At 42.6% G+C, this 27,765-nt stretch overlaps 1 protein-coding gene across 2 annotated transcripts; it reads left to right on the top strand.

Annotated features, from left to right (window-relative positions):
• Nucleotides 1–4,295: 4,295 nt before the first annotated feature.
• Nucleotides 4,296–18,917, top strand: LMO4 (LIM domain only 4; the record flags this gene model as incomplete). 2 transcript variants are annotated; one of them, XM_082287589.1, is made up of 5 exons in its annotated part: nt 4,296–4,616; nt 6,878–7,116; nt 13,937–14,033; nt 14,391–14,546; nt 18,657–18,917. In XM_082287589.1, exons 2-5 carry the CDS (start codon nt 6,881–6,883, stop codon nt 18,663–18,665), a joined length of 498 nt encoding a protein of 165 aa, XP_082143715.1. In that variant the 5' UTR covers nt 4,296–4,616; nt 6,878–6,880. The 2 variants fall into 2 exon arrangements, with proteins under 2 accessions (XP_082143715.1, XP_082143714.1); XM_082287588.1 differs by lacking the exon at nt 18,657–18,917 and having other exon boundaries at nt 14,391–14,591.
• Nucleotides 18,918–27,765: the final 8,848 nt, after the last annotated feature.

Genomic DNA, 27,765 nt, shown 5'->3' with positions numbered 1-27,765 from the left:
TAAGAGTAGCAAATTAATTTTAACTGATTTGCTTAAAAAATGGCTATAGACTGTGGAATGTAAAGGCCTCTTTCAAAATTCACACAGCATTTCCAATTTTAAGATTGTTTTATGTCGTGAACTTATTTTTACATACACATATTTTGGAGGCCTTTCAAGACTTTTAGTTAGCTTTAAACAAAAATTACATACAATTTCAGACTCTGATATATTTTACTGTAGTCACAGAACCCACTTGCAGGACTTTCTGCTATTGATGGCTTGTGGTAATGTATCAATTTCTCCCAACAGAAATGTGCACAGGACAAATTGGTGAACGTAATTTCAGCCATATGATGTCATTACAAATACAGCCTGAGCTCTTCCAAAAGTGGACTTTATTGTTAATATAAATATATATCTGTAATTACTGACATTTATATTATTTGGCTCCTGTCCTAAGTTATGCATACAGTGATGATAAAAGGGTCTTGCAAGTCCTTACATAAGCAAACTGTGCCTACTAATTACCTCCCATGGTTCTGGGTTCCTGTAACTAAAGTTACTCATATATTTATAAGCAAGTCAAAATCTATACACATATTTCTAAATGTAACTTATCTTACTCTTTTGGGCAAACAGTACTGTCTACTGCTTAGAAAAGAATGCTAAGAGTGAAGCCATCCAGGATTCTTCCCAGCTTCTGCCAGTATACGACTGTGCCATATCATTGGATATCTGACTTAAATGCTTAATCCAGTCACATTTTTAAATTGATTGAGGCCTGAACCAGAAGAATCTATGTGAGTAAAAGGATGCATTACTTTAAAGTAAGAAATGGCTGTTGATTTTTCATCACTGTTTCTGGAGAGACTGGGATCAGAGGGTTTGTTTTAGAAGTTTGTTTGTTCAAAAGGTGTAGTTTGCAAGATACATGGATTAGCAAAGTGCCACATGGAAGATCTCAAAGCAGCAGCCTCAACATTTCTCTCTAATGAGAAAAGGAAGAGAGTCCCCTAGGTATGCACTATTCAGGGAGAGAACCTAGAGGTCCCATAGGAATGCAGTATTTAGGAAGAGAACCAAGACTCCTTTCCTGAATGGAGAGATAACTCTGACGAATTCTGGACTACCTGGTATCTTAGGGGCACATCTAGGTTTAAGAAGGATTTGGATCCCAGGCTGTAACATTTTCCAGACATTCAGATTGCAACTACTAAGCCAGCAATTTTATGCTTTCCTTTCCCTGACTCCAACAGTACTGCAATATAAGCAGCCAGATTTTCTTATGCATTGTGTTTTTTATCCATTCAGCCAAAATTAAAAGTCTTCTAGGATAACGTATGCCAAGTGAATTTAAATCTTGTGGACTCAAATCGACCTAAAGTTGATGGATACATTCATGCCTACTGCTGAAATCTACCAATTACACAGAACTATGTTAACTTACCATAGAAACATCTCATCTAATAGCACAGATGATGTTGAACTAACTAATTACATTATGGCACATAGACAATGAAAAACATAACGAAGATGACAGCACAGCAACAGCAGATGCTGCACAAAAGAAAAATTAGAAAAATATTGCTCTGCAAAATGCTCTCAGTTAAGGTTTCCTCTGTTAAAATTAATCACAAAAATTAGTGATGATCAGATTTCAGAAAAAGATATGAACATTGTAATGCTATTTGGAAGACATCATTAAGCCATTTAAAACTCTGCTCCTTGAGAAGGTAATTCCTGTTTTTTGTATCACTCTCATTTTTAAGACTAGTAAACATTTTAGTGCCTATGGCAGAGTTTCTTGGTAGAATATCTTTTCCAATAAGGAGAGGTCCTAATGGCTCTCCCAGTCTGAATTTGGTAGCTTCCAGCCATTACAGGCTTAGATAATTAGACAATGTAGATTTTATTTTAGCTTGGCATTTGTTCTGTTCTTGTGCTCTTAACTGTCAGAAAGCTAAAATATCAGTGATTGTTGATTATCTGTAGCATGCCTTGTTGCTTTATATATTTTAAGTTGTACCAGATCCTACATAACAAATCTAAAACTGCTGAGTATGTTTAAATGTAATATGTACACGGAGATTACATCCAGATGATATATTTCATAGACCTGTGCTAAAAGAATATTAACCATAACAGTGGTCCTCTTCTCCCTTTCCCTGTGGAAGTGTTCCATGAGCTCCCAAGTCTGCTTTAAGCAGACTCTGAACATATCTCCAGTCTATGGAGAAACACAGAAATATAATTTTCTCCCGTGTTTAAATCATACCTGTGGTGCCATTCAAATGTCAAAATTTTATTTCTTACATATTTAGAAGCAAAATGTATCTTCGCTATCCTACGTTTTCCCAAATACGTTTCTCCCCGGTAGATGATTTTCCTTCCAATTCTAAATGGTTGCTGGGCACACGGCTCCGTGCCCAGCCCAGGCCGGGGCTGCAGGGCTGCGGGAGACCCACAGGTGGCGATGTGGTTAAAGCACACCTGGGCTGCGACTGCCGGACGGGGCTCAGCGCCGGGCTGTCAGCGGGCGGGCGGGCAGCGTTCCTGCGCCGGGGCACTTAGGAAGTGCTCCCCGGAAGAGTTCCGTGTACCTGTGCGGGGCACCGCGTCTGCGTTAGCCGCCGGCAGGAGCAGGTTTTAAATACTTGTCTCGGACATCGGGTGAGCGCACGGAGCTCGTAGCCCGGTCACGCTGCCATCACCACATACTTGACAGGGCAGCGAACGTGCCCGCGGGCGGCGGGGCCGCCCTGCCCTGCCCTGCCCTGCCCGCGGCGCCCGTCGAGCGCGGCCCGAGCGTTGCTGCCGGCCGGCCAGCGCTGCATTGGCTGCTGCTTACGTCAGCGGTCTGGAATCGAGAAACTCCTGTTATGAAGTTTGTCTGTCCTTTAACAGATCCCGGGAATGTGCCACTGATGGGGCTCCGCCGCCGCGAGAGGAGCGCGGCCGCGTACGCGGGGTGACAGGAGCGCGCGTGTTCCCTGTGCCGGGCACGGAGCTGCGCCGGGGACAGCACCCGCATTTAGGAGCACTTTGTTATTCCGGGGGCGTGTTCCAGCGATTCGCGGCTGTGCTTATCCTGTGTGCTGCACTTAGGCCTCACAGGCGTGCAGTTAACACGTAGTGGGTTTTTCACAGTTTTAAGCGTCCTCTCTGACCATTACTTGTTCCGATTTGCCGTCATCCCCGGGCTTCTCCCTCAGAAACGCAGCTGCCTTCCCTGCTGACAAGCCGTGCCGCCAACTGCGGCTGCTTAACCCACCGAAGCCTCCACTGGGGCGGCCACCGCGGGCCGTGCCCCCCTGAGTCCCGCAGCGCAGCTCCTGCGGGGAACGTGTGACAGTCGGCGGCGCGACACGGCCCCTCCACCCGCAGGGAGAGCTGGGCACGGCCCTCGCCGCCTCTCCCCGCTCCGGCACGGGAGCGCAGGACGGGGAGCGGGCACCGGGGCCGGCCGCGGGCAGCGGGGGGCGCCACGAAGGCGGCAAGAAGCGGCTGCTGCGGCCGCACCTCCCCTCGGCGCCTCCCCCCGGCTCGGTGGGGCCGCGGCGGCGGGAGAAGCGCCCAGCAGCCGGGAAGGGCTCCGAGGGACGCCGCCGCCCGGGCGGAGCAGGCCTGTCCTCGGAGACAGCCAGGACGACCCCTCGCCGCCAAGTTTCTCAACTGGTGGCCGGGAGCTGGCGGGCGGGGCGGGGCGGACGGTGCCCTCACGGCCGCGCGCCTCCCCTCAGCGCCCGGGCGGACGGCGCGGCCAGCGCTGCCCACCTGACTCCCTCCTTCCTCTCCATTCCCCTCCTCCTCCTCCTCGCCCCCTCCCTTCCTCTCCTTTTTTTTTTTTTTTTTTTTTCCCTCCCCTCTCACTCATTCCTTTGTCTTCCCGGGGATTGGCAGGTTTTATTATTCCGCCTGAACAAGCCGGGGGCGGATTGGCTGCGGCGGGCTGACGGGGGCGCCCAGCCGGAGTGTAGTTGGGATTCTGCTCTGTCAGTAACACATGTGTAAGGGCAGCGGACACACGCGCACCGTGCGGGCACACACGCACTCACACGGGCACACACGCACTTGCAGCCTCACGCTTAGACGGGCACAAGGGCCGCCCCCCGCGCCCCACCAGCGCCGCCGCCGCAGGATCCCGGCAGCAGCTCCGTACCCGGCCCCGCTCAAACTCGCCGGCTCCCGCCCGCTCCGCTGAGGCGCTCCGGCGGGCCGCGGCCGGCCGGCTCCGCGCCGCGGGAGGCTCGGGAGCCGCCGCAGCCCGGAGAGGGGGCGGAGGTGGGGGGGGCGGGGGGGAAGCGGCACAAAGTGAAGCCACATTGCCAAACTTGCCCGGCGATTGCAGCAGCGAGCGGCGGCGGCGCCCTGCGTGTGCGGCTCAGCGGCGGGGACCGAGCTCTGCAGCTCCCCTCCCGGGAAGCGGGAGCTGGAGGAAGGACCCGGGCAGACGCCTCTCATAGCAATATCTATATTTTTCCAGCCTGGGCTGCCCCTTGCCGGGCGGGGGGCTCCCTCCAGCGCTCCCAACAGCCGGCGAGAGGGCGAGCGCTGTGCTTGTTTCTTTGCAAGGAGACCTCTTCAGGAACCCCGAGCGGCGCTCTCCGGCCTTTTGCAATATAGAGGGGAAGCAGGTAAGAAGTGCCGGTCGCTCCCCCGTGTTTCTCAGCGTTCGTGTGCGCGGTGCCCGCCCGCCCGCCGCTGCCGTCCCGCTGCCCGCCGGGCGGAGGGGCGCGGAGCGGGGCGCCGTGGGCCCCGGGCATTGTCGCGGCCCCCCGTACAAAGCCTGGCGGCGGCCGCCACTGGAGCGCCTTCCCTTACCCCCCTTCCCAGCTGCCGCCGGGAAAGGGCTCTGCCTGCCTCGGCTGTGAATGGAGGGGACGGGGGGGGGTGGGGAGGTGGGGGGGGTGGGGGGAGGCTGGGGCACCCGCTTCCCCCGTAGTAAACACTTTTCTGAAACAGTGGCAGAAAAGATCAAAGTGAGCTCTCTATTTCTCTCCTCTCCAGTTCCCTTCCTGCCCCGCACACGGTCTTTTGTTTCAATCCAGGAGAAATTCGGTGAATCACCTAATTAAAACCAAGACATGAATTAAGCATCCATTTTTGTACTACAAATTTCCAGCTCTCCGCTTGTCCCTCCCTTGGTCTCCATTAAAAAAGCAGCAGAGACGCTGTTAAAAGGGGGGTATTTTGCCTCTAGCTTCTAGCTCTGCTTTCTATTTCACTGACTCCTATCCCAGGACCTAAATTGCTTGGCTCTGTAATTACTCGAGTAAGCCTATTTAAGTTAAAAGCTTCCCCCCCCCCCCCCCCCCCCAAACTCTAAATGAAACTTGATGAGGGCCCGTCCTTAGTTATCAAGGGAGTCACTTTCTGGTCAGTCCTCTTGATTCATCTTTTTAGATTTAATCAGCATTAAGGTATTGCTTGTCCTTAAGAGCTTTAGCTTAATGGGGTTACTGGATGGTTTTCTCAGTGTAACGTTTCCCATTTTATATTTACACATATTTGTCTTCGACAAAGAACAGGTTAAGGTGGTGGCATGGAGCCTTTTTCTTTTAAGAAATCCGAAGTGATTTAAAGCGTAGGAAAACGGTTTAAGGACTCAGAGCAGGAAATGCAGATTCATTAAGCTGTAGCTGGAAACTGTAACAAAAGGCAATTCCTTGAACAAATGCATCAGAAATCAATTTACATAAAGGTATACGATGCATTCGGATAAATGCAATGCTAATGGCTTTTAGAGTGGTTTTCTTTATAAAGTCTCGGGGTTTTTGTTACAGCTTAATTGGTGCAGTTCTCCTGGTTTATTGTGCGGTCACTGGACATACCTCCAGGTACTCTTTCTGAGGAAATGTGTGTTTAAATCGGCCTCAGTTCTTCTCCTGCAGTCGAGTTGGGCCAGTGGCAGGAAAAGTTCGTCCTCGCTGCTCTGGACGTATCAGTCTGAAGGTCCTTAGCAGATAGCCAGATGCCTCGGCATGAGCACATACGGCTTACAAAGGACAAAGACAAAACATGCTGCTTAATTGGCAGTAAATAACTTGATCTTTTTATAGTATAAGTGACTAGAGGAACACCGGGAGTTTATTGGACTCTGGATTGAAGGCAACAAATTAATCGGTTTAGAGTAAGCTTTATGAATTGATTCCTATATTATCTCTCGGTTGTCCTGCTTGCATAAAGCATTTATTAGAAAGTGAAAAATGCCCTTAGTAGCAGTTTCGGGGGCGGCCAGAGTAATTGCAGCCGGAGCGGTGCACTTCATTACTCTGCTGCTTTCCTAGGGTCGGTAAACTTTTTTTTTTTTTTTTTAGTAACAAAGCTTTAGCATTTAAACTGCTGATCAAGGGCAGATTAGCGAGACAAAAGTTGAGTGTGCTTGTGTAGGAAGTTAACTGGCGTCCTAAAGTTCAATGATCTATTATTCGGGCCAGCGTCCTCAATCTGGAGTAAAAACACCCAGTTTCTCTGGGTGTTTTTAGTTCTCCAAAATAAAACTACAAAAAATAAAATCCCAAGGCCTCGAGGGCCGGTCCGGAGCCCCTCGTTACCACCCCAAGCCTGCGGAGCCTCTCCTAGACTGAAAAACCAGTTTCACAACTTCCCCCCCCCTTCTACTCTTCACACACTTTTTTTTCATAAGCAAAACAAACCCCGGGACTGTTCCTGACTTGTGAGCTGCAGCTGCACAAGCCCGGAGCGGGAGGGGCGGCGGGTTGCGCTCGCTCTGCCCCCCGCGCCCGCCGCTCCCCGCCAGCTGCGCGGCCGCGCCCCTGCCCCGCGGCCCGGCCGCCGCTGCCCCCGCAGGGCCCGGGAGCGGCGCTGGCCCCGCGCTGCCGCCCAGCCCGTCCTGTCCCAGCGCTGACCCGCCCCCGCCCCTCTCTCCGCGCAGGCCATGGTGAACCCCGGCGGCAGCGCGCAGCCGCCCCCGGTCACGGCGGGCTCCCTCTCCTGGAAGAGGTGCGCCGGCTGCGGGGGGAAGATCGCCGACCGCTTCTTGCTCTACGCCATGGACAGCTACTGGCACAGCCGCTGCCTCAAGTGCTCCTGCTGCCAGGCCCAGTTGGGGGACATCGGCACCTCCTGCTACACCAAGAGCGGGATGATTCTCTGCAGAAACGACTACATCAGGTGAGGCGACGGCCAGGCTGGTGAGGACTGCTTTCCCCCTTTCTCGCTGCCTTTTTCTCAATTTTTCTCTTTTTCCACCCCTTTTTTTTTCCTCGTGGTGGGTGTCCGCAGGGCAGAGGGGTGGGCTGGCTCAGGATGGCTCTTTCATGAGGATCGGAGAGACATGCGGGTGCGGATGTTAGCGCCTAGCCCAGGGCGAGTTGCGATTGCCAAGTGGAGGGAAGAGTTGGGGGGGCTGAACGACGACTGTAACTTTAAAGTGGTTTGTCAGCACAAAACAAGTCCTAACTAAAAATAAACAGCAATCAGAGAGGCTAAATTAATCTGCTTTGTTGTAGTGTTGAAGGAGAAGTGTGCATATCTGAACAGTAAATGTTAAAATCGTAGAGCTTAAATAAGGCTGTGGCAGAGGTGCTAAATAATGAAATGCCTGCCTTTAGTATCTGATTAATTATGATATTTACATAAGCACCTTTAAACTCCTTTGAGTGGAAACAGAATGACTCATTCTCTGTTCTCCTTGTGAAAGAGCCGATTAACCATCAGTTGGAGGGCCGTGGATTCTACTTATAGCAAAAACCAGTGGTATGATGTTTGTCTTAGCATTGTTACAGAGAAGCTTTGAACCGGCATTTCTCTTAACTTCCAGTATAGACAATGCAGGAGATAGCAGAGGAGGTATATGCTCTTGCCCTTTATTTCTTACCTCTTCCTCTTTTGAAGCTGTTTGCTTTAAATGCCACAGATTTGGGTAGGGGGAACTAAGCCTCACTAATCTCGCATATGTTGGGGTACAATAAGATTATGCAGAGTATCCCCTCCAACAAGTTTCCAATATAATTAATAGAAAGAATTCATGAGGTCAGGTGCCTGTACGATCTTTTCAGGTGAACTCAAGCTACTTAAACTCATTAATTTAAAAGGAGGCATTTTGAAGGATTACACATTTAATTTGAGTAAATGGTTTGATAGACTGATGCACATGAATGCTTCAAGGAGGTGTTCTGTTTCAACATTCAGTAATTAAAAAAAACAACAAAAAAGCCCTATACCTTCCCAGCATCATAGAAATGCTTAGTTAAAACAAACAGTGTTCTGTTTAAATGCTTCTGGCTTCTCATTAATAGTAAATGTCAAGAGTTAACCCAGGATTTCCCTTCTCTCTGATGGCCAAGAAGTTCCACTTTTTTTTCCTTTCTGGAAAAAGAAAAAAACCTACCAAAAGCAGCCATCAAATGTTACAAGTTTGCTTATGTTGTAAAACTTATATTTGAGAAGATGTGGACTGTAGCGTGTATATGCACAGAGACCTCCTTAGTTAAGAGGATGGAGTTAAGATTTGGTTACTCTGATAGTGCAGCCTCTGACCTGGTACCTGGCTGTGGCTTCACGCAGTTAAGTATGTAAAATATGTCCTGTGGTATGTCTGAGGAATTGAAGCCTTAGTTTTGCTAGTTTTGGGGGTATTTTTAGAGAGAAATGCTAAAAAATCAGCACATTGTGGGGGGTTAATGGTGCTTTTTGGTCATCATCCTTAAGCAACAAGCCTAAGCCTGGCAGAATAGTAATTAAATAGAGCAGAACGGTGTTAGGGAAAGAGTCTCGTTTGAAGTGGAAAAATTGACACTACTGTTAAGATGCACTGAATAGTACAGATTCATCACTCGGCCAACGCCATCAAACAAACCCTCATGTCTGATTGCTACTAATTAAAAAGAGGAGATGCGTCCACTGTGTCCCAGAGGCAAGTTCAGGCAAGCTTATCGCAGTCCTCTGGTTTTGTGTTGCCAAAAATTAATACTCGTTTATTTTAATGTAGGCGATTATGAATAGGATGCTTTATCAGATGAGGGGTTTGAATTGATCTCCTTGTCCTATTGCCTGACTTCTCTTTAGATCTGTGTAATTTGACTTGCAAAAATAACTCTGACAGATGCTTGCTGAAACTTGAACTGGACACTGTACACTCAAGGTGGGGTAGGATGGTGTGGCGCTGCCAGGGTTGAGTTAACTTGGAGCTTTCCTGCTGGAAATTGACTTTGCAGGCTTCCTCGTGGGTCATGCTGCCATGAGCGAGGCCCTCGCCCTTTTTGTGTTTGAAATGGCCCTATTTGGCTGTGGAGGCAATGCTCTGACAGCGAGGCGCTCTGGTTCCCCTCTGCCATTCTTCTTCTCTCTTAGTTTTCTGGCGGGCTTTTGTGGTGGCACATTCTCTTCCCCAGGCAAGAGCCACGGGCACCGTTCTCAGCCGGAGACGCGGGGCACGCTGGATACGACTGACAAAATGGGAAAGAGGATTGATCGGGCCGGCAGGTGCCAGGTGAAAGGGACTTGACTCCTTCGGGCCAAGACCCCAGGGCCATTTATTAATGAGGTTTTTAGCTGTCTGAAGCTGTATGTGGGGTTTTTTGTTGTTGTTTAAACAACACAACACTCCCCTTTCCCTCCCTCTCCCCCCCAAAACCCGAAAACAAATTGGCCGTAGAGCTACAGCTTCCATTGAAGGCCAAGGTTCCTGGGAAAAGAGAGGGAGGTGGAAACTCTGGTCCTTTCCCCTCCTTCCCCACGGCGAGCAACGCGCTCAGGGAGGGGAGCTGAGCGGAGCGCAGCCCTCCCAACCTTGAGATGCCAGATAAAGCAGCAGCGTGGCAGCGAATCCGCACAATTAAAAGCTTTAATTAGTGTCTCCTCCATTTTCTCTTAGTTCTGATAGGTTTTATCTAATGAGATCTGGTCGCTGGCTTAGATCTGCTCGGAATGACGTGTCCGAAATGAATGAGAGCCGCGTCGCAAACAAAACATTTAATTAACAAAATTGGCCTCTAAGAGAGAGCAGGGAGTGGTGGGGAAGGGGGAAGAGGGGGAGGCTGCCCGGGCGCTTTTTAAAGGGGCAGCGCCCGGCGCCCCTCCCCGGGCGGCCGCTCCGCACAGCGCGGCGGGGGCGCAGCCCCGGGGGCGGGGGGCGGCCGGACCTGGTCGCGCTGCAGTGAGGCCGCGCCAGGGAGGGGGCCGCCGGGCAGCCAGTTCATTTCCCTGGTAATCAGCGGCAAGCTGCTATATTCAGGGAATGCTGTCCCTTTAATTGAACAGGCTAGGTAATTAAATGGCACTTTTCCAATAGGACGTGCTAGGTAAATCTAATAGTTGGTTATTTAATATCACTTTGAAGTCTGCCCACTCAAGCACAATGACAGCACAGGAGCATGTGAACTATTAGCTAGGAAAAAAAAAAAAAAAACAGGATCTCAAAAATTAATTAAATCGCATGCAATTTAGGGGGAACGTTTATCTTGATTTGTCATAACAGAATTAATTCAAGGCCTCCAATTCACTTGGGGGCAGATCTGTTACTCTGAATTAACCAAGCGTAATTTGGCTGGTTTTTTTTTCCCTTTTTTTTCTTCCTCTTCTCTAATGCAGCACTTGCCATTATGCACAGCCCCCCTTTTAAGTATCAATAGCTTCTGGTGCTTTTAAGGTGCTTGGTCTCTAGTTATTCTGAAGTACGTTTAATGGACTTGGCTTCAGGCGTAATTTCTGTGTTGCCTTTCTTTGTTACATTTAATATAGCTGGTGCAGAATTTAGATTAAATGTGGGGAATGTACAAAAACACTGATTCCTTCTGGATCAGTAGGTCTGGATGTGCATTTCTCTTTGCTAGCGCTTGGATATATGTATGTGAACACAAATGTGCACCACATCGTGCAAGAATCAGAGTGCTTAAATCTGTGTCCACAATTTTGGAAAGCAGTGGAACCTTATTGTGTTAGTACAAGTTGCTAGAGACCTGTTTCTGCTGATGCTGAATTTTGAGCAGCAAGATGGGAAACTGGGTTGAGAAGATTTCTTGCTGCTTTCATTCCCACTCTCCTACAGAAAGTTCTGAAAAAAAACCCCACCCAAAAAAACCCCACGAACAAAAAACACCAGGAGCATTTGGGGGTGTGGGGAATGCTGTGTTGGAACCACACAGTTGTTAATTTAAGGTGGCTCAGTAAAATGCTGCGAAGTGTAGAAGAGCTGCCTTGTCCGTACAGGGAACCTCTTGATGTTTGTGATTGATTGCATTGCCCAAATGTTGAAATATTAATGACCTTCTTGGACTGAGGACCCAAAGAGGAAACTGAAACCAATTCTGTCATCACAATTAAAGAGTCCCCTGGCTTTAATTAGCCTGACCTGGGGTATCTCTACCCATTGCTGCAGTTAAAGAGAAAAGAGCCCATTAAAGTCCAGTCTGAGACCGATAGCTACTTAATTGAGCACCTAAAGCCTCAAGCCTTTTAAATCAAATACTGTCCTGGACAGTCCCCCTGGTTAGATAATTAGCTCTCTAGCTTCCCAGAAACCATGCAAAACAACTTTTTCAGTAAAGAATAGTTAATGTGGAAGACTTCCGTTACTGGTAAGGAGGAATAACATTTTTTTAAAAGGTAAAACCTTTTTCCTGTTAATGGTATTACAGAACAAAACCATTCATAACAGTAGAGAAGGAAAAATAAGTTTAATTTTCTTGGTAAATAATAATAAGCAGCAGAAAGGTGTTCTGAGTTTGTAAGTAACTTTTAGAAATTTTTGCAGAAGATTCAGCTGAAGTGTCTTCCCAAAGTAGAGTTGTTTTGGGAACATGCCTGGGGAAAACTTAAGATATGTGGAAAGCCTCTGGATTAGTTTGACTCCGTTTATTAGAATTCACAGACATTCAAGGTGTGGGACCACTCTAGTTCAGAGAGAATAGTATAACAACTGAATGCTTAATGAAGACAAGTAGTGCAATGAGATCAGCATTCTGAAAGCTGTGTTTTCAGTTGGGTGGTGCAATTGTATGGGGGAAAGGGAAGAGGAGGGTTGTGAGAGACAGCTCACCATGTTCAGATTCTCCTGGACAACTGACAGCGTCTGTCCATCTTCGCCCTTCTAGCCAGCAATGCCCTTGCTGCCACCCCCTTACTCTGGATTGTTGGATCTTTGCTGTAGAAATGTAGTGCATTTCTGCCTTTTCTCACAGCCCTTTCCGTGCACCTTCTCTAGTGCCAACTTCGTTACTAGTAACAATGAAGGAAGAAAAAAGCATATTGCAACGCTTTGGAAGTAACCTCGGTGTATCATGTAACTATTTGGAACTGGTCCTGGTTTGGAAGATGCCCTAGTAATGGACCTTTAGTTGCCAGACAGTTTAGTCCCTTTGGCGGGAGGTCCTGACAATGTATTAGTTCAGCTTTCCCTTTGTAACCGCTGTGATTCTGCAAGAACGTGTCAATGTGTCGTGGATCTCAGACTAATTAGTTTTGAAATGGAGTTTTGATTGAACTCTTCAAATCGATGCTGCTGCAAAATTTGTTTCTCAGCTTCCTATTAAAAGCCATCTTAAGGGGCAGTTTTACTACTCTCTCTGTCGTTCAGTCGATACATTTAATAACAACTTACAGGCTATTTTCAATAAAGTGGCGACAGCAAATTAGTAGTTTGAACATGACAAGCCTCCTCTGCAAGCTCAGATTCTGGAAATTCAAAGCAATTATTTTTATACAGAGGCACACTGCAATCATTCAGATTACGGGTATTCTGTTGTAATGCGTGTCCTAGGTTGACACAAACAGAATTTTATGACTTTATTTGGACAGGAAGGAGATGCAAATATTAATATTTATTATGACACCAATACGCTAATTTGTAAATCCTATTACTGTGTTTTACATCGTGCAGAAAAGTGGGTCTGTGACCCTGCCAGCTAGTTCAGTTTCCTTTTTTACTGCGAAATGAATTGTGGTAGTCTTTATAAATATTTGTGTCTATTAGAGACTCGTGCAAAAGCAAATAACGTTTTTTCTAATTCTAGCTAACACAGCCTGTAAAAGTAGAACTCAATAATCATTATTGTATTATATTTTGAATCAATGCGTTGTACCTTTAAATGGATTTGAAGAATTATGTATATATTTTTCTTCACCACTCTTCCGCCTATTCCCCCCTCCCCCCACTGCGTGTGCCCCCCCCAATGGCAGATGTTGTGGTCTCATTTGATTGCATAGGAAAACTGCAGTGATACAGCAAACACCCAGAGAGATATGATGACAAATGGGTCCAGATCCCGGTAAATTACTTTCTGCTCAAATCGAAATTTCATTCAGTTTGTTGCTAGCAGAGATGAAGTAATCTAAATTGTGGACTCAGGAGCAGATAGAGGGAAGTTGGAGCAAGCATTTCATTATCAAGAGAGAGAGAAGGTTAGGATGAAAGAGATGAGCAGAGGCAAATCTAAAGTGTTGACACCATGATTGAAAAGGTTAACCCATACACATTATATATCAACCTGGATAGCAGAGAGTTTCTAATGGAAACTCTGCACTGATGGAGGTTTACTGGAGTTTCAATACACTGAGCATGATGTCTTCTTAGATATACAATCAAATCCTCTTAACCCTTTTGATGACTCATATCTCAAGATATGATTAAAGTACAAAAGACTTCTTCATATAATTTCAAGGACACAATGCATTTAAACTCCAGTCATGAATTGTATCTTTTTTTTATGATGAACCCAGTAATCTGATAAAATGTGTGTAGTACAGAATTGTTTGTGTTTCTGGAGGTGTAAGTCAATATTTCTGATTAAATCCTGTGTAACCACATCCCAGGTAAGGTGAAGCTACCAGTTGTTACACAAAAATACACTTTTTCATATTATGAAACAAAGCAAGTTGGAAGATGAGGGTCAGAAGTCTAAAATAGTTGTGTGATAAACCATGGCAGTGATGTGCAAAAATGCCTAGAGCCTTCTGTGTATTAAATTATTCACAATCATCACCTCTGTTTCAGGTTATTTGGAAATAGTGGTGCTTGCAGTGCCTGTGGACAGTCCATTCCTGCTAGTGAGCTGGTCATGAGGGCACAGGGCAATGTCTATCATCTTAAGGTGAGGGGGTTTTTCTGTGTACTTTTGGTTTTAGTAGCTGATTAGTACTGCTGTGCCTCTTTAGTGTAAAACCTGCATCTGCTTATGAATGGAATGCAAAATAATAACTAGAAGAATGAGTATTTATTATAAAGTTTTCCTTAGTGCATAGCTTTGTTCCCTCGTAATTGGTAGAACTCTCCTTGAGTTACGTACTGCACAGTCCCAACAGGTAAGACTAATGCCATACTTGGAGATACTGGAAACCAAGCAGCTCCATCTCTCAACTACACTTGCAGTGTCTGAAGTGTAATTTTCAAACCTGCAGCATACTTAATTTGTGCTGTAGTTTCAGTTGCTGTCTCTTTCATTTTCCAGTGTTTTACATGCTCTACCTGCCGGAATCGCCTGGTCCCCGGAGATCGGTTTCACTACATCAATGGCAGTTTATTTTGTGAACATGATAGACCTACAGCTCTCATCAATGGCCATTTGAATTCACTTCAGAGTAATCCACTACTGCCAGACCAGAAGGTGAATACTCCACAATTACTAATGAGCTTTCTTAGAGCTAAATGAAGATCAGTTTCTTTTCATCATTCTAATAGTGGACATTCCCTAGCCCTGCAGAGACCTTTAAGTAACTGAACTCACCTTGAGTTATTTAGGCACAGGGTGTGGGAGAAAATAGTAACCTTTTAAATATGACATACAGGGTGAGTCAGTTTATTTTGGTTTGGGCACGTGCATCTGTACAGGTGTTGAACTCCTTGTGTACAAAGCATACATCGATATAAACCTTTAAGAAAGAAGTATTTTATAATCTTGAAATTAAGGGCTACAGGAGAACAGGTTTCTGAGGGAGGAAAATTAGATCCTTTAATATGGAAATAAATGTCTTGTGAAGAGAAGGTTTCTGGACTAAACGAATGTATTTCATTTTAATATTAAGGTTTTAGTTGAGGAAGCATGCCGAGGTACTCTTTCAGAAGTAGTTGCTTACCTGTTTTGTGTGTCATAACTCAGATTTTAAAACCAAAGTGCTATTTTCTTAGCGTTCCATAACACTAATAGCTGAACTAGAGATTGTGTATCTCTATGGTTGATAGTTTTGGTTTCTAGCTAAATGAGTAAATAATGACTGTACAAATCATAGAGTGAAGAAGAAGAAAAAATTTTTGATCAACAGTTGTCTTGTAACTCAGAAACTAGATAGTTTTAGATGTATTTTAATCTCCTTAATCAGTCCTAAAGCTATGCAAGTGAGTGCATTTTGATAACTGCTGTGCCTAATTTGTAACAATTACTGTCAACCTTGAGTTAAGAGACTGTTCATTCCACCCTGGTCCAGAAAAGAGTGGATGTATGACTCTTTCACATAATTTTATTCACATCATATTTCATACTGATTATGTATTGATGACATTGATTCATTTACTCTTTACAGCGCCACTTGCTTGGATATTAAATCTTATTGACCACAGATGAATTTTAATTTCAGATTGGTGATAGATTTTTCCATCAGCTCTGATAGTATATTTGACTTTTTCATCATTAACCCAGGCAATCGCACAGCACTGAGTTATTGCAATGAAACAAAAAGTGCACACTTCAGTTGGTAATTCTTTATAGATTTACAATAGGAACTTCATTAATGTCTGTAAGGATCACAAAAAATAACATTTATTTGCAAGTAGGAATTCAGAAGATTAAAAAATAATCTGGGACAAATGCTAGGCTGATCTATTCTGTAGTGTACAGTATATGTTGTTGTGCTTTTAGTGAGTGGAAAAACATGTCTGAGAAAACAGAAACTGTTCTTTAATTTACGTGAGTTTTTTTGGTTGTGTTGCTACATTTCAATATCTGTGTTTGCTTTTTTTTTTTACTGTGCATAAATTTACTGATTAATTTTAAGCATTCTTTCAAGTCTTATATAGTGAATGTAATTACACCAAAATAAAGCATGGGCCTTTTTTATTTACTTAATTTGTCAATTGAGGTGATGAGAGAATTGAGTACAAAAATGCTACATAGTTAGGCAGAACAAAGATAATTAAGATTGGAAGAGAATGTGCAGCCTCTTCTCAAGGAAGTGCAAATACAGTTAAAGATTCATAGATTTATACTGTTGTGAATTTTAATGAAACAAATCTGTAATATAGACTAGCTAGCAGTGATTCTGTTAAATGAATATTTATAGGTATCCCATTTCAAAATATAGGTAAAACCATTTATCTTTATACACTGCAGTAAAAGGTTTACTATTCTGAGAGTGGTTTATCCACTTGTCTTCTACGAATGTAAAGTTTAATGTAACTTCAAATAGGTGTCTAAATTGTCATTTAGTTTTATCAGTTTCTTTCTCTGCCTTAGCAAAACATAAAAATGATTTAGTTGCGATAAAAGCAGTAGACATGATGAGGGACACAGAACATGGAAAAGAGAAGTAAAACGGGACTGGGCTTGCAGAGCTCGTGACTGTAGGCACCTGGTGGGAGCTAAATGCAAGAAGGAGAGTGGTGAGAGCAGGTTTTTGTTAGCTCCTGTCACTGACTGGGAGTGGCATTGCTGCAGCCAGAGCTGAGGCAGATGAGCAGCTATTAGGGAGAAGGTTGAGGGGACACGTAGTTTGAGGGTTTTTTTTCTTATAATACAGTCTCTCTAGAAATTGTTCTAACTTCTCCTGCTGGTTTTCAAAGAGAATTGCAGAGCACTGAAACTCCAGAAAACAAACACAATTAAAGAGATAAGTTGATAATTCGTGTATTTGTCAGGTTTCTGGAACTTTGGAAGCTACAGGGGCAGTTGCTAAGAGAGTTGTGTTTTATATTTTGCTTTTTTAACAGTCTAAATATTTTAACATCTTTAACATCTGAGATATTTTCCAGAAAGCTGCATGTTTTCAGGCCACTGATTAAAAATATTCTTCCACTGTAACAGAGTTGGCTGTATCATACGTTTTATTAAACATTACAGATCAATCATTTTCCAGGTTATTCTATCACTAGAGAGTATAGACATAGAATATGCACAGGTTTGGGTTTTTTTATTTAACCAAAGAGATTGAGAGACTCCCAGCATTCAAACACGCTTCTGTTGCGCAGATGAAGGTGACAGTTTTACTCTTGTCTCGGTGCAGTTTACCGGTGCCCGGTGCGGGCAGGAAGGGTTGCATGGCTTAACTTGGTTTAAAAACGTGGGATTTTTTTTTTTAAGGAGACAAATGCAGGGATGTTTGCCATTCCTGCCTCTTGCCTCCCTGAGGCAATTCACACATGTAAATTGTAACTTCCCATCACTTGCCCTGTAGTTTAAAAAAATCCCTGTTTTCTCTGAAATCGGTGCTGCTTGCCTGCAGAGTGCAAACTTATTTTGCGATGTCCTGTGTGCCATTTCATTTGAAGGGGCTGTATTGTCAAGAATTCGCTCTGCTTTTTTTGGTACTGGTAGTATTCCTGTAGTATTTCTTGTTTGCAACAGTATTACCACATACTAAAAGTGTAAATTTTCCACTGCTTGGCAATGTTTGTAACAAATGCTTGTCTTCAGCTTCTATACTTTTAAATAAAGTATGAGTTACATTACGTCTCTTAGAGAAGATCTCAAAAATCTTCTAGTTTACATATCATTCAACAATTCCCTTGTAGTTACATAATTGGTGTTGTCTGTGTCCATAGTAGAAGATATTTGATGCTCATTTATTAAATATGCTTGCTGGCTGCTCCCTAATCTTTGTTCTGGACAGACAAATTACCTTTCTCACACTGAGCTTCGGCTCTGGGGAATTAAACCTCCAAGCCTCTACTACTTTAATTAGCTTGAAAGTGGGGGGTTGCAGTTACTAATAGACCTCAGGCTTTTAGTAACTTAGAGAAAGGGTGGAAAAAGAACTTCCTGGGAAGCGCAAAATGCCATTTAAAAGCCATAAAAATCTAATATATATTATTTCATTTTGGTAATTGCAAACAGATTGTATTTGAAGACTATGGATGATCATTTCTATTTTATCCATGAAAGTTTAGATTTTTATTGAGTTAGACACTTTTAATTATCACAATTCATTAACACCAGTATGAAAGCACATGTTTGACTTCTTATATTAAAATGTTTATGTAACATTAACTAACGTACCAGATGAGGAATTTAAATGGGAGGGGGGAATCCTGAAATATCTATATTTAGCTCTTGTGCAATGCAGCATATTAACCAAAGTTGCCTTGGGAGGATATTGGCTGTACTTCATATTTGCTTTACACACTATTTCTTCTAATTACAAGATCATATTACTTGCTTCTTCAAAGGCATGGCATAATGGTTCTTCCCTTTTAAACGGGGCCCAGAAAAACCACCTTATTCACTGTATGATTTGTTACCAGAAAGTACCCTTATTTCTTGTTGTAGTCTCTTTTTTTTTTTATGTCTGCTTTCTTTAGTAGTGAAACTGTGAAAAATGTTTGCTTTTTGCTATTTAAAGTTGAAACGCTAGCAGTATGAATGGCCAGTGTAGAAAGCCTTAATCAAGTCACAGTTGGAAAGTAGTCTAATAAAAAAGAGATTAGTGAATAGGGGAAAGACAAAAGCAGTCATGTTGTCATTTCCTATCTCAAATTTAGCTAAGATACCCATTTTTATTTCTTGCAGGTCTGCTAAAAGGTCAGAGTAATGCAGAATGCGTGCCTTCATCTCAAATTTTGTTCATCACAGATGGATCCCATGTCTCCAAGTAGACAAGTCACCTTTGTAGCTAGCATCAATGCCAGCTCCATACCATTGCACCTTCTTTATTCTTGATTGCCCTTCCCACATTTATTGGTGTATTAAAATGACTGAATATGAACATTAAGGACTCCATGAACCTGGGCTAATGGGAGACTGTAGAGAAAATGAAAAAAGATCCACCAGAGGACGTCTTGGGGAGGGTGGGTGGGGAAGATGACTAATGAAGCTAATTAAAAGAAGCATTGAAATCTGCTTTCTACCCTCATTAACAATTAGCAGGGCACTGGCCAGTTTGTACCCTGTGTTTTACCTTAACAACATTCTATTTGCTCTTTGTATATTTAAGTGTTGTAAGGAAATGTGTTTCAATCAAACTGAACATGAGATAAAGATGTGGCTTTTGTGATATTCTATCACAAACACTTTTATTGTATCTCTGTAAAATACAATGTATGTATGCATGTAAGTGTTCTTGTCCTAATGTTGCTACTTCCCATGGCAAAAAAAAAAAAAAAAAAAAAAAAGAAAAAAAAGTCAGGCTCATAGCAGCTACTGTGTAGAAATTTTCACCTACTTCTAATTTGCTGAATGAAGAAAAATCTTTTATTTGTGATATTTTCAGAGACATTTGCTCTAGTATGGTGTATTTAAATAATAAAAAGTAAAACAAAACTGAATATGGGTTTTAGAAGCTTTGCTTTTTTTAAAATTGCATTCTAAACATTCTGCAACTTCATCTTACAAAGTCATTATCTTAATTGTCAATTACCTTTAAAAGTAGGTTTTGGTTTGGATTTTTTCTTTTGTCTTATGCCAGTAAAGACTCTGCTAACCTACTTCACCGTGTTACTTTTGGCAAGGATAACAAGTACTCCAAAATTATTTTTTTCATAGAGATTCTTAATTCTGGTAACAGCAACTATATTGCAATTCCCATTGCAGTGAATAACAGCACACACAGAGGTACTGTGGTCTCTTTCTTTCCAGTTCCTTCTGTGTTAAGGGTGTGCACATGTCTCTGAGCATGCAAGCATAAGAGGGTATGAATATACCGTAAGAGGTCAAAAAAATAAAAGCAAACAAAAGGTCTGTACCTCATGCTGAGCACTAGAATTGAGTATTCATGACAAGGAATACAATAGCTATTCTGATCTGAACCAACATAAAGTTGTGTTTGCTGGGGTGAAAGAATTTAACTTTTCAACACTGATAATCTTAAGGAAAGAAAAAGATCTGTTTCCTGGGCTGTTTCTGAGAACTACCTGATCTCAAAATATGATTTGTTCTCTGAAAGCAAACAAAAACCACCTCCCCACAAAGCAGCAGAGCCACCCTTAAGCTTATAAAGGGAACAACTTCATTTTCCACGTTTTTCCCATCAGCTGTTTTGTGGTAGATCTGTGTAGAATACTTCTGAGAAAAAGAGAATCTGAATTTTCATGTTTTTAGCAAGAATACTAACATGGGATCTGTGGCTGTGCACTGTATGCCCTCAGTCAGGAACCTGCAAACAATGAATCTGCCTTTGCTGCAATTAAAAGCAAATCAATATTAAGAAATACTCTACTTTTATAGGAAACTAATGCATTCACAACACATCATTATTTTGTTTAATTCTGTTTTTTAGAAGGTGTTCACTACTTGGCATGCTTGGTTATGGAGTGAGCTTGACTTACTTCTGTTGTGATGCTGATACACAAAAAGTTGATTTATAGATTCATCTGTCTAAACAACCAACAGCAGATATTTTTGTTTCAGATTCTACTTCATGACCTCTAGTATATTGGAGGGCTGCTGAATTTCTTCTTTTAACACTTCAGTGCTTGAGGAAGAAGCACTGTTTCAGAGAAAAGAAAATGTAGCAACATATAGTATCAGACAGTAAAGACAAAAGACTACTTGCATAACATATAAAGCACAACATAAATGACTGACACTATGTATGATTTTTAATTAAATGCGCTTATGGGTATTTTAAGTAAGTTTCTAAGCTTTTTGATCTGGCATTAAAGTCTTAAAGAGTCCTGCAAATTGTGCTACTTCAATATCTTTGAAAAGACACTTGAAGTCATATGAATATAGAATTCAAGTATTAGTGAGACTGTAGACATCTTTTTATATTCTTTCAGTATAAGCACTCAAGGTACAGTGTTTAAATCTAACATGTACAGATTTTTGGTTGTCCAATATAACCTAGAAGTGCTAAGAAGATAGCTAATAACTTACAGTAAGTAATGTAGGATAGCATTTAGTGATGTAGAGGTTGAAGTTCATTAACAGCTTTAAATAAACTATTATATGACTCATTTGTAAAGCACAGCTACCTATTTAATAGCTTACTTTAAAAGCATTTCTTAAGTTGCAGACCTATAAGATTACAAATGTCACTCATGTTAGCATAATCCACATGCAAGTGATGAAGCCTTTGCTTTGATGTGCTAAATTGCAGGAGGACTAATGGAGCTATGAATATACAATAGAACATATTTAAGTAGTATTCTTGCTTTAGGTAAAACACTTTCTTGAAACCAGAGGCATTTCACACAATGAAACAGGCTGTAATGGGGACAGTAGGTGTGGGCAGAAGGCTACTGGAAACTCTTAGATTTGTCCTTATGTGAAAAATCACTTTTTTTTTAGGAGATCTGTAAAGAAAAACATGTATTTGTTTACCTTTTATCACAGGTATTTGCTGCACTGAGGCTGAAATACACCCTCTGCATTTAGTGCTGCTGAAAAGTCAAATAATCATTCAGTAAGAGCTTCCCTTACTTTCAAAATGAATGCTGTTAAAAAAAGTATCAAAGGAAATATAACTAATCTGAAATCATCCTCATGAACCTGGATAAAATGCTTTGTCTATACGGCATCTAAACATCTCAATCATATAAATTGTCACTCTTATTAATGAAACAATTTTGTAAAAAGATTGCCCTCTAAATGGGTTTAATGTTTTTACCTATCCAGCTGTCTAGTTATGAGATTTACGCATCCTGGCAGGCACTGGGACATTAAGCCTTTCCAAACCAAATTCTGTTTGCAACAAGATACTGTCTTTTCAGTCCTACATGATTTATCTTTAAATATTTTAACAGGTTATGCAGTATCTTATGAAATACAAAATGAGAACGCCTTAACAAAATGAAGCCTATGAAATTAAGTCACATCTTCAGAATATTAACCACACTGAGTTTGTCTCCCTTTTCCCCTGTTAGTTAACACTGGTAAAATTTGCATCATCTAACATTAGGGTAAATACTAAAAAACCCCCAAAACCTCACATACTGGCTGAGTATGCCTTGCTGTCAAGGTGGTGGAGTCACCGCCCCAGAGGTGTTTAAGGAAAGACTGGACATGGCACTGAGTGCCACGGTCTGGTTGACACGGTGGTGTTCTGACTTGATGATCTCAGAGGTCTTTTTTAACCTGATTCTGTGATTTCAAAAGATCATTTCAATTTAAATCTTTTATCAAATTATTTTGCCGATAGTTGTATGTGAAGTGTGCGGCTTTTTGCAAGTATCTATTCTGAACAGCTCTATTAAAATAAAAAATAAAATTGAGATTAGGAAATTTATGTATATATATTTTTTTTAAGTATTACATTCAATCAGTGTGAAATTGTGTTCTGGGTTTGATGGCACTGCCTGAGACTCCTGGAAATGCAGAACCAGATAACCCTTGTTGCTGCTTGTTACTGGTACTACCAGGTGTATGCCTATTGTCAGTCCAGCTAAGTCACAGACAAGCTTATTGCAATTAAATAGCAATTTGTTTCTATGAAACTGCAATTAAAGTATTACTGATCAGCCATTTTAGATTGGCAGTGCTGTGACTGCATGTTAAACACAGGAGCTCTCGATTCCTTTCTGCAGTTGGAGAGGCGAGTAACAGTGAGGTGTAACATACTCACCTCTGTCCCTTGTCAAGCTGGAAGTATGAGTCCTTGCTGAAGTGCTCTGATCTCATCACCAACATGCTGAGAGCGATGACAAGTCAGGGCTGATCTCTGTAAGCTGAACTTGCAGCTTACAGGACCTGAAGTTATTGCTGTTTCTGTTCTGTATAAGCAGGGATGTGTACGCTTCCTACGGGGATGTTTTCAGCTCCAGATTGATTCTGTTGAGAATGGACGGCAAGTTGTGGGCCCCAAGCCAATAACGTTCTGCAGGTCCTGACTTGTTAGAGCTGTGTAAACAGGGCTACTATAGCTCCTTAATCATAACTAATAAAAGACTAGAAGAAAGCAATCAATTACCTTATAAGTTTGGTTTGTTTTGTTTGGGTTTTTTAATAAAGAGCAAAGGTTTATCTGACACAGTGATTATTTTCACACTCATACAAGGGATGAGAGTTTAAAGCAATCCGATGGGCTTACCTGTGTGCACCTGGGGTTTGCTGGCAACTATTTGCTTGTGATACTCCTGGGAAGCCACAGTGCTCCTGCCCGTAGGCCTTGCAGAACCCACCAGCCACTGTCTCGAGTCCCTGGCCAAGCTTGTACCATTCCTGGTTGACTTGAAATCTGAAATGTAAATTTTTGGTGCAAATTAAAAACGTGTTTGTAAGAACTCAGAGAGGAATTGACTTTGTAGTGGTAATTTTTTAAATTATCACCACATTTTGACAAAGTCTGAGACATGTTAACTTTAGCTGCTGAATTTTTGTAGAGTAGAGGCTGTAGACATCCTGGTTCCTCCACAAGAGGGGATGACATCACACCTGTGGCATGCATGAGATAAGCATTGCTTCATTTAGGCACAGATTCGTCTCTCTGAGATGTTCCTTGTGGGGGGAAGGCTTGGGTCCTGCAGTGTGACCCACGGGGTGGGTGATTGCTGCTTGGGAAACTGCTGCAGGTTTGCTGCTCAAGTGGCACATGGGTAACAAATGCCACCTGAGCAGCTCCCAGCTTCTGGCAAATGGCAGGTAAAATGCCTGTGCTTAAACCAAAGTGAAAATGGCCCAGCTGACAGTAAATCATTCACCCTGGTAGAGTGGTCTTATGTCTGAGCCCAAGGCTTGAAAAGAGCCCTGTTTACTGGAGACAGAAGTGTTGAGGAATTTTTTTTATCCTTCCTCTGTGGGTGTTTTTTAATGAGTTCTGTTGTTGTGTTCCTTTTAACAGTAGTTCTAGCATTAAGCTCACAGAAATGTTTTTGGTGTGCAGGAGGCTGCACAGTTCAGGGGGAGGCAATAGGACATAAGGGGGTAGCTGAGGGTGGCTCACCAGAGGCTTTTTTTACCCCACTCACCTTCAGTTTGTCCACTGAAGGCCCCAGTGGGAGAACAATATTGAGGAAGGCTCTGAGGGGGCTCAGGCCCCTGAAGGACCAGTCCTGAAAAGGGCCTGGGCTTTCAAACAGCAGAGCATGCACCCCAGGAAGCCTGGAAATTTTAATAGGTGCTAACTTTCAGCAAATGTAAGCTGAAAGTTCTCTCATATTCACCATTGTAATGGAGGCCTTGTAGACCATTGTGCCATTTTGTTCCCATGTGTAATATCACTCACGTTTTTGCAATCATTTTATCTTTTTTAATCAGTTCTCTGCTACATTATTCACCTGAGCTTACAAATGCTGAAGCTTGAAAATTGATTTTTTTTGAATCATCAAAATGTTTGAAAAAGATAACATTTCGCTTTTTAGAATTGTTTTTATTTGCTGCTATGTATTTAACTTTTAAAAATCCAAATCAAAACAAAAACCCTCAACAATTTTCTTGAAATAGTGCTACAAACCATAGCATTAAGACCAAAATTAGGCTTGAGACATGCCTGCCCCAAAAGCATTTTTTTTTGAGAGTATAATGGAAAGAAAGTGGACATTTTGAAAAAAGTTATTCTTCCTGGTTGGGTGCTGGCCCCAGTGAAGCTGCCTGTGAGGAGGGCACCGTGCTGCTGAGCACAGTGAAATGGGCAGCATGAAAGGAGCCCCCATAGACAGAGCCTGCTCTGCGGCCTTTCCCAGCACTGCTGAGGGGTCCCCTCTGGTGCCCATCGTGTCCTTTGCTCCTAGTGGTGGCTGCTGAGCAAGCCAAAGCTCGCCCTGTGCAGTCAGATTCCTCTGCAGCTAAACCAGATGATGTTTCTTTCTCACATTGTTGGAATATGCTGTTAATTACATTTTGAAATATCCATATACTTTTCCTCTTAGGGGATCTTACAAGCAAGGTTCTTGCTAACAACTTCTGTGGTTCACCATAACCTCTCAGAATAATCATTGCTTCCATTGAACCTATGCCAGTTGTTTTGTTAAACTAAGTTGAGAGAACAGGGCCTATATTAATTCTCGAAAGGCAAGAGATTGCCCTGTGATTTGGGAAAATCTTGATTGCTTACAATATGAATAAATGAATGAGGCAGATATTAACTTTACACCTGACTTCAATTTCTTTGAGCAGTGAAGAAATGTCCAGTAGGAGGGTAAAAATCCAGCTAAAACTCATAAGCCAGCCATTAATAGGCTAACTTTATTGTGCTGTAAAATCTTCAGCTGCTTATAGAAAACAAAGGGGCAATGAATGCAGTATTTGTCTTTTATTCTTAGAAAAAAACCACTAAGATCAAACAGCCCCTAAAGACTGAGCTGATCTGCATCCCACTTCCATATTTTTGGATATCGTCTGATATTCATTCCACTGATGTATTTGATAGGTAATTATATCAGCCATATCGAGATGCTGATATCAAATAGTGGAAGACTTCAGTGTTTTTCCATAAAGCTTATATCCCTTGTTACTGAACTCTCATCACACTTGAGATCTGCAGCAATCATTCGAAAGCTGTAGTTGGTATTTTTGTGCTTATGCCACATTTAAAAATTATTATTCTTGCTTCATCAGTTAGTCTTTTTAGCTGACTTGGAAAAAAAAAGCATATTGCAAATGAGCTACTATTCTTACTTGTTGTTTTAAGAAGGGTAAGCACTGAAGTGTTCAAATGGAACAGATTATACCTTTAATTACATCCAAACAGGATGCTGAGCTGATTTTTCTATTTTCCGTTTAATTGCTATAGTTCAAAAAGATATTGCAAATTTGTAGATGAATTATTTAAGCATAGCCTTCTGGCCTCTGTATTTATGGGAGAGACCAAACAAGGGGGGGAAAAAGAAAACAGAATTTAAAGGGGAAAATTACTATTTCCTTCTTTAAGGAAAAAGCTTGAATAAAACATCTTGGGGGAAGCGTTTTACCTGGATAGATATTTTATGCTTCGTGGGAGCATCTTGGGACTTCATGGGATTTGCTTGTATCCCACCAGCCACAGTGGGTGCCTCACTTCTGAGGGACCCCGTGTCTCGTGCTATGGGTACAAAAGTGCTGTTTCTTCTCCAACCTGCTCTTTGGTGACTGTGCTGCTTCACAGATGCGATCCCAACCAGCCACTCTTTTCACTGATGTGCTTGATCTCCGTTCTCCTATGTACAAAATGAGAATAATGGAAGCAAGCACAATTCATCACTTCTTAAACTAAATATATTTCCATTTTGTTTGCATGTGCATGTGTATATATCATTCACCGTATATATTTTGAATATGTACAATGACATTACAACCAGTGATAAATCCTACTCACTTACTGTATGTGTTATTTGCTGCAACATTAAACTCAGTAAGAATTTTATATGTAACTTGTACCAAAACTAAATATATTGTGAAATTGATGCACAGCTGTAAACAAGAACATCACTCCCTGCTTCAACACAGTTGAAGGTGGCAGCTTGTGTGGCAATTCTTTTGTAAACAACTGCAGACTTTCCAAAGAATAAGCCAGTTAATTACACTTTTAATGATGTTTTTAGGAAATAGTATTCTTGGGGGAGAAAAAACCCCAACCTATAAACCAACAAAAAAAAGTAAACCTAAAGCTCGTACTGTATAAAGAAATGCTGTTGGTGAAAAACTGGACTGTGCTGGGCACAGGTCTTTTGTTCCCCCCATCTTATTTTTTTCTTCTACTGAACTTGCCTGCATAAAGTACTTTTTTACAGCTCTACTGTGAATTCAAAGAAAGATGACACTGGCACAATCTATTTAACTTTTTTTGTGGATTATCTTATTTCATTATTTTCAATACTGCTAAGTATGTGCTACCCACTTAGCTGGTGCAGTGCATAGCAAAGCTCAAAATGTCCTCTTAAATACACAAAGCTTATGCAAGGCCGTGACACAAGTAGGTTTTAAACATCAGCAGTGTTGGCAGCTTTGAAGGGATGATACAATATAGCCTTGCCAACACGTCACAGGTTACAGGGAGAGATTCAGGAAGAAACTGAACTAACCAGAGTAAGAGTAGGACACAACTTTTATTGATGAAGTTCAGGGGAAAGAGGCACCAGGGGCAGCTGTATTAATCCCATAATAACTTGAAATATAATCAGTACATTGCTGCAGGGATGGCTAGGAAGGCAGGGAGGTGAAGGTGTCAGGGTTTAAGTTCACAGGCTTTCCCAGTTCATTAAAAAGTGAATCAATCAGAAAAACAGGCTGGCTTTTCAAAGGGCTGGCAGTTGTGAACGGGCTTCGGACGTTGGGAGGAACACAGATGGTGAGTCCGGCCTTGTACAGGGGCTGCTGGAGCTCACCAGCCATTCATTTGAGGAGACGGCTGTGTTTTACCCTGCTCAAGCCAGTAAAATGTGTTATAAAGTGCTAGGGGAGATTCTGGCTGGATTCTGAGAACTTAAAAGCTAGGCAGTGTTGGTGCTGTGGGCCATATAAAGGTGATGCTGATAGATGTTTATGAAGGGAAAAAAGTTTTGTTTTATAATTTCTAGAGTGGTGGTTTAACCAGCAGGCAAATGGGCAGAAGGAGTCTGCCTACAGGACCCCTCTTTGTAGGCAGCTGGTATAGTAATTAGCTCATTACTATTAATTTTTGCCATCCCTGGACTGATCAGTGATGTATTTAAAAAAAAAGAGTGGAATTCATGTATCTGGATCTGGCATTTCCTACATCCTTTTGATGAAGCTGGTGTATGTGCACAGACCAGAGGACATCCTTGGAGAGTGAGCTTACACCCACGGG

The sequence above is a fragment of the Coloeus monedula genome (assembly GCF_965178545.1).
Source record: "Coloeus monedula genome assembly, chromosome: 9".
In the NCBI taxonomy this organism is placed as follows: domain Eukaryota; kingdom Metazoa; phylum Chordata; class Aves; order Passeriformes; family Corvidae; genus Coloeus; species Coloeus monedula.
Note: the sequence above shows the minus strand (reverse complement) of the source record. Positions and strands in the feature narration are given on the sequence as shown.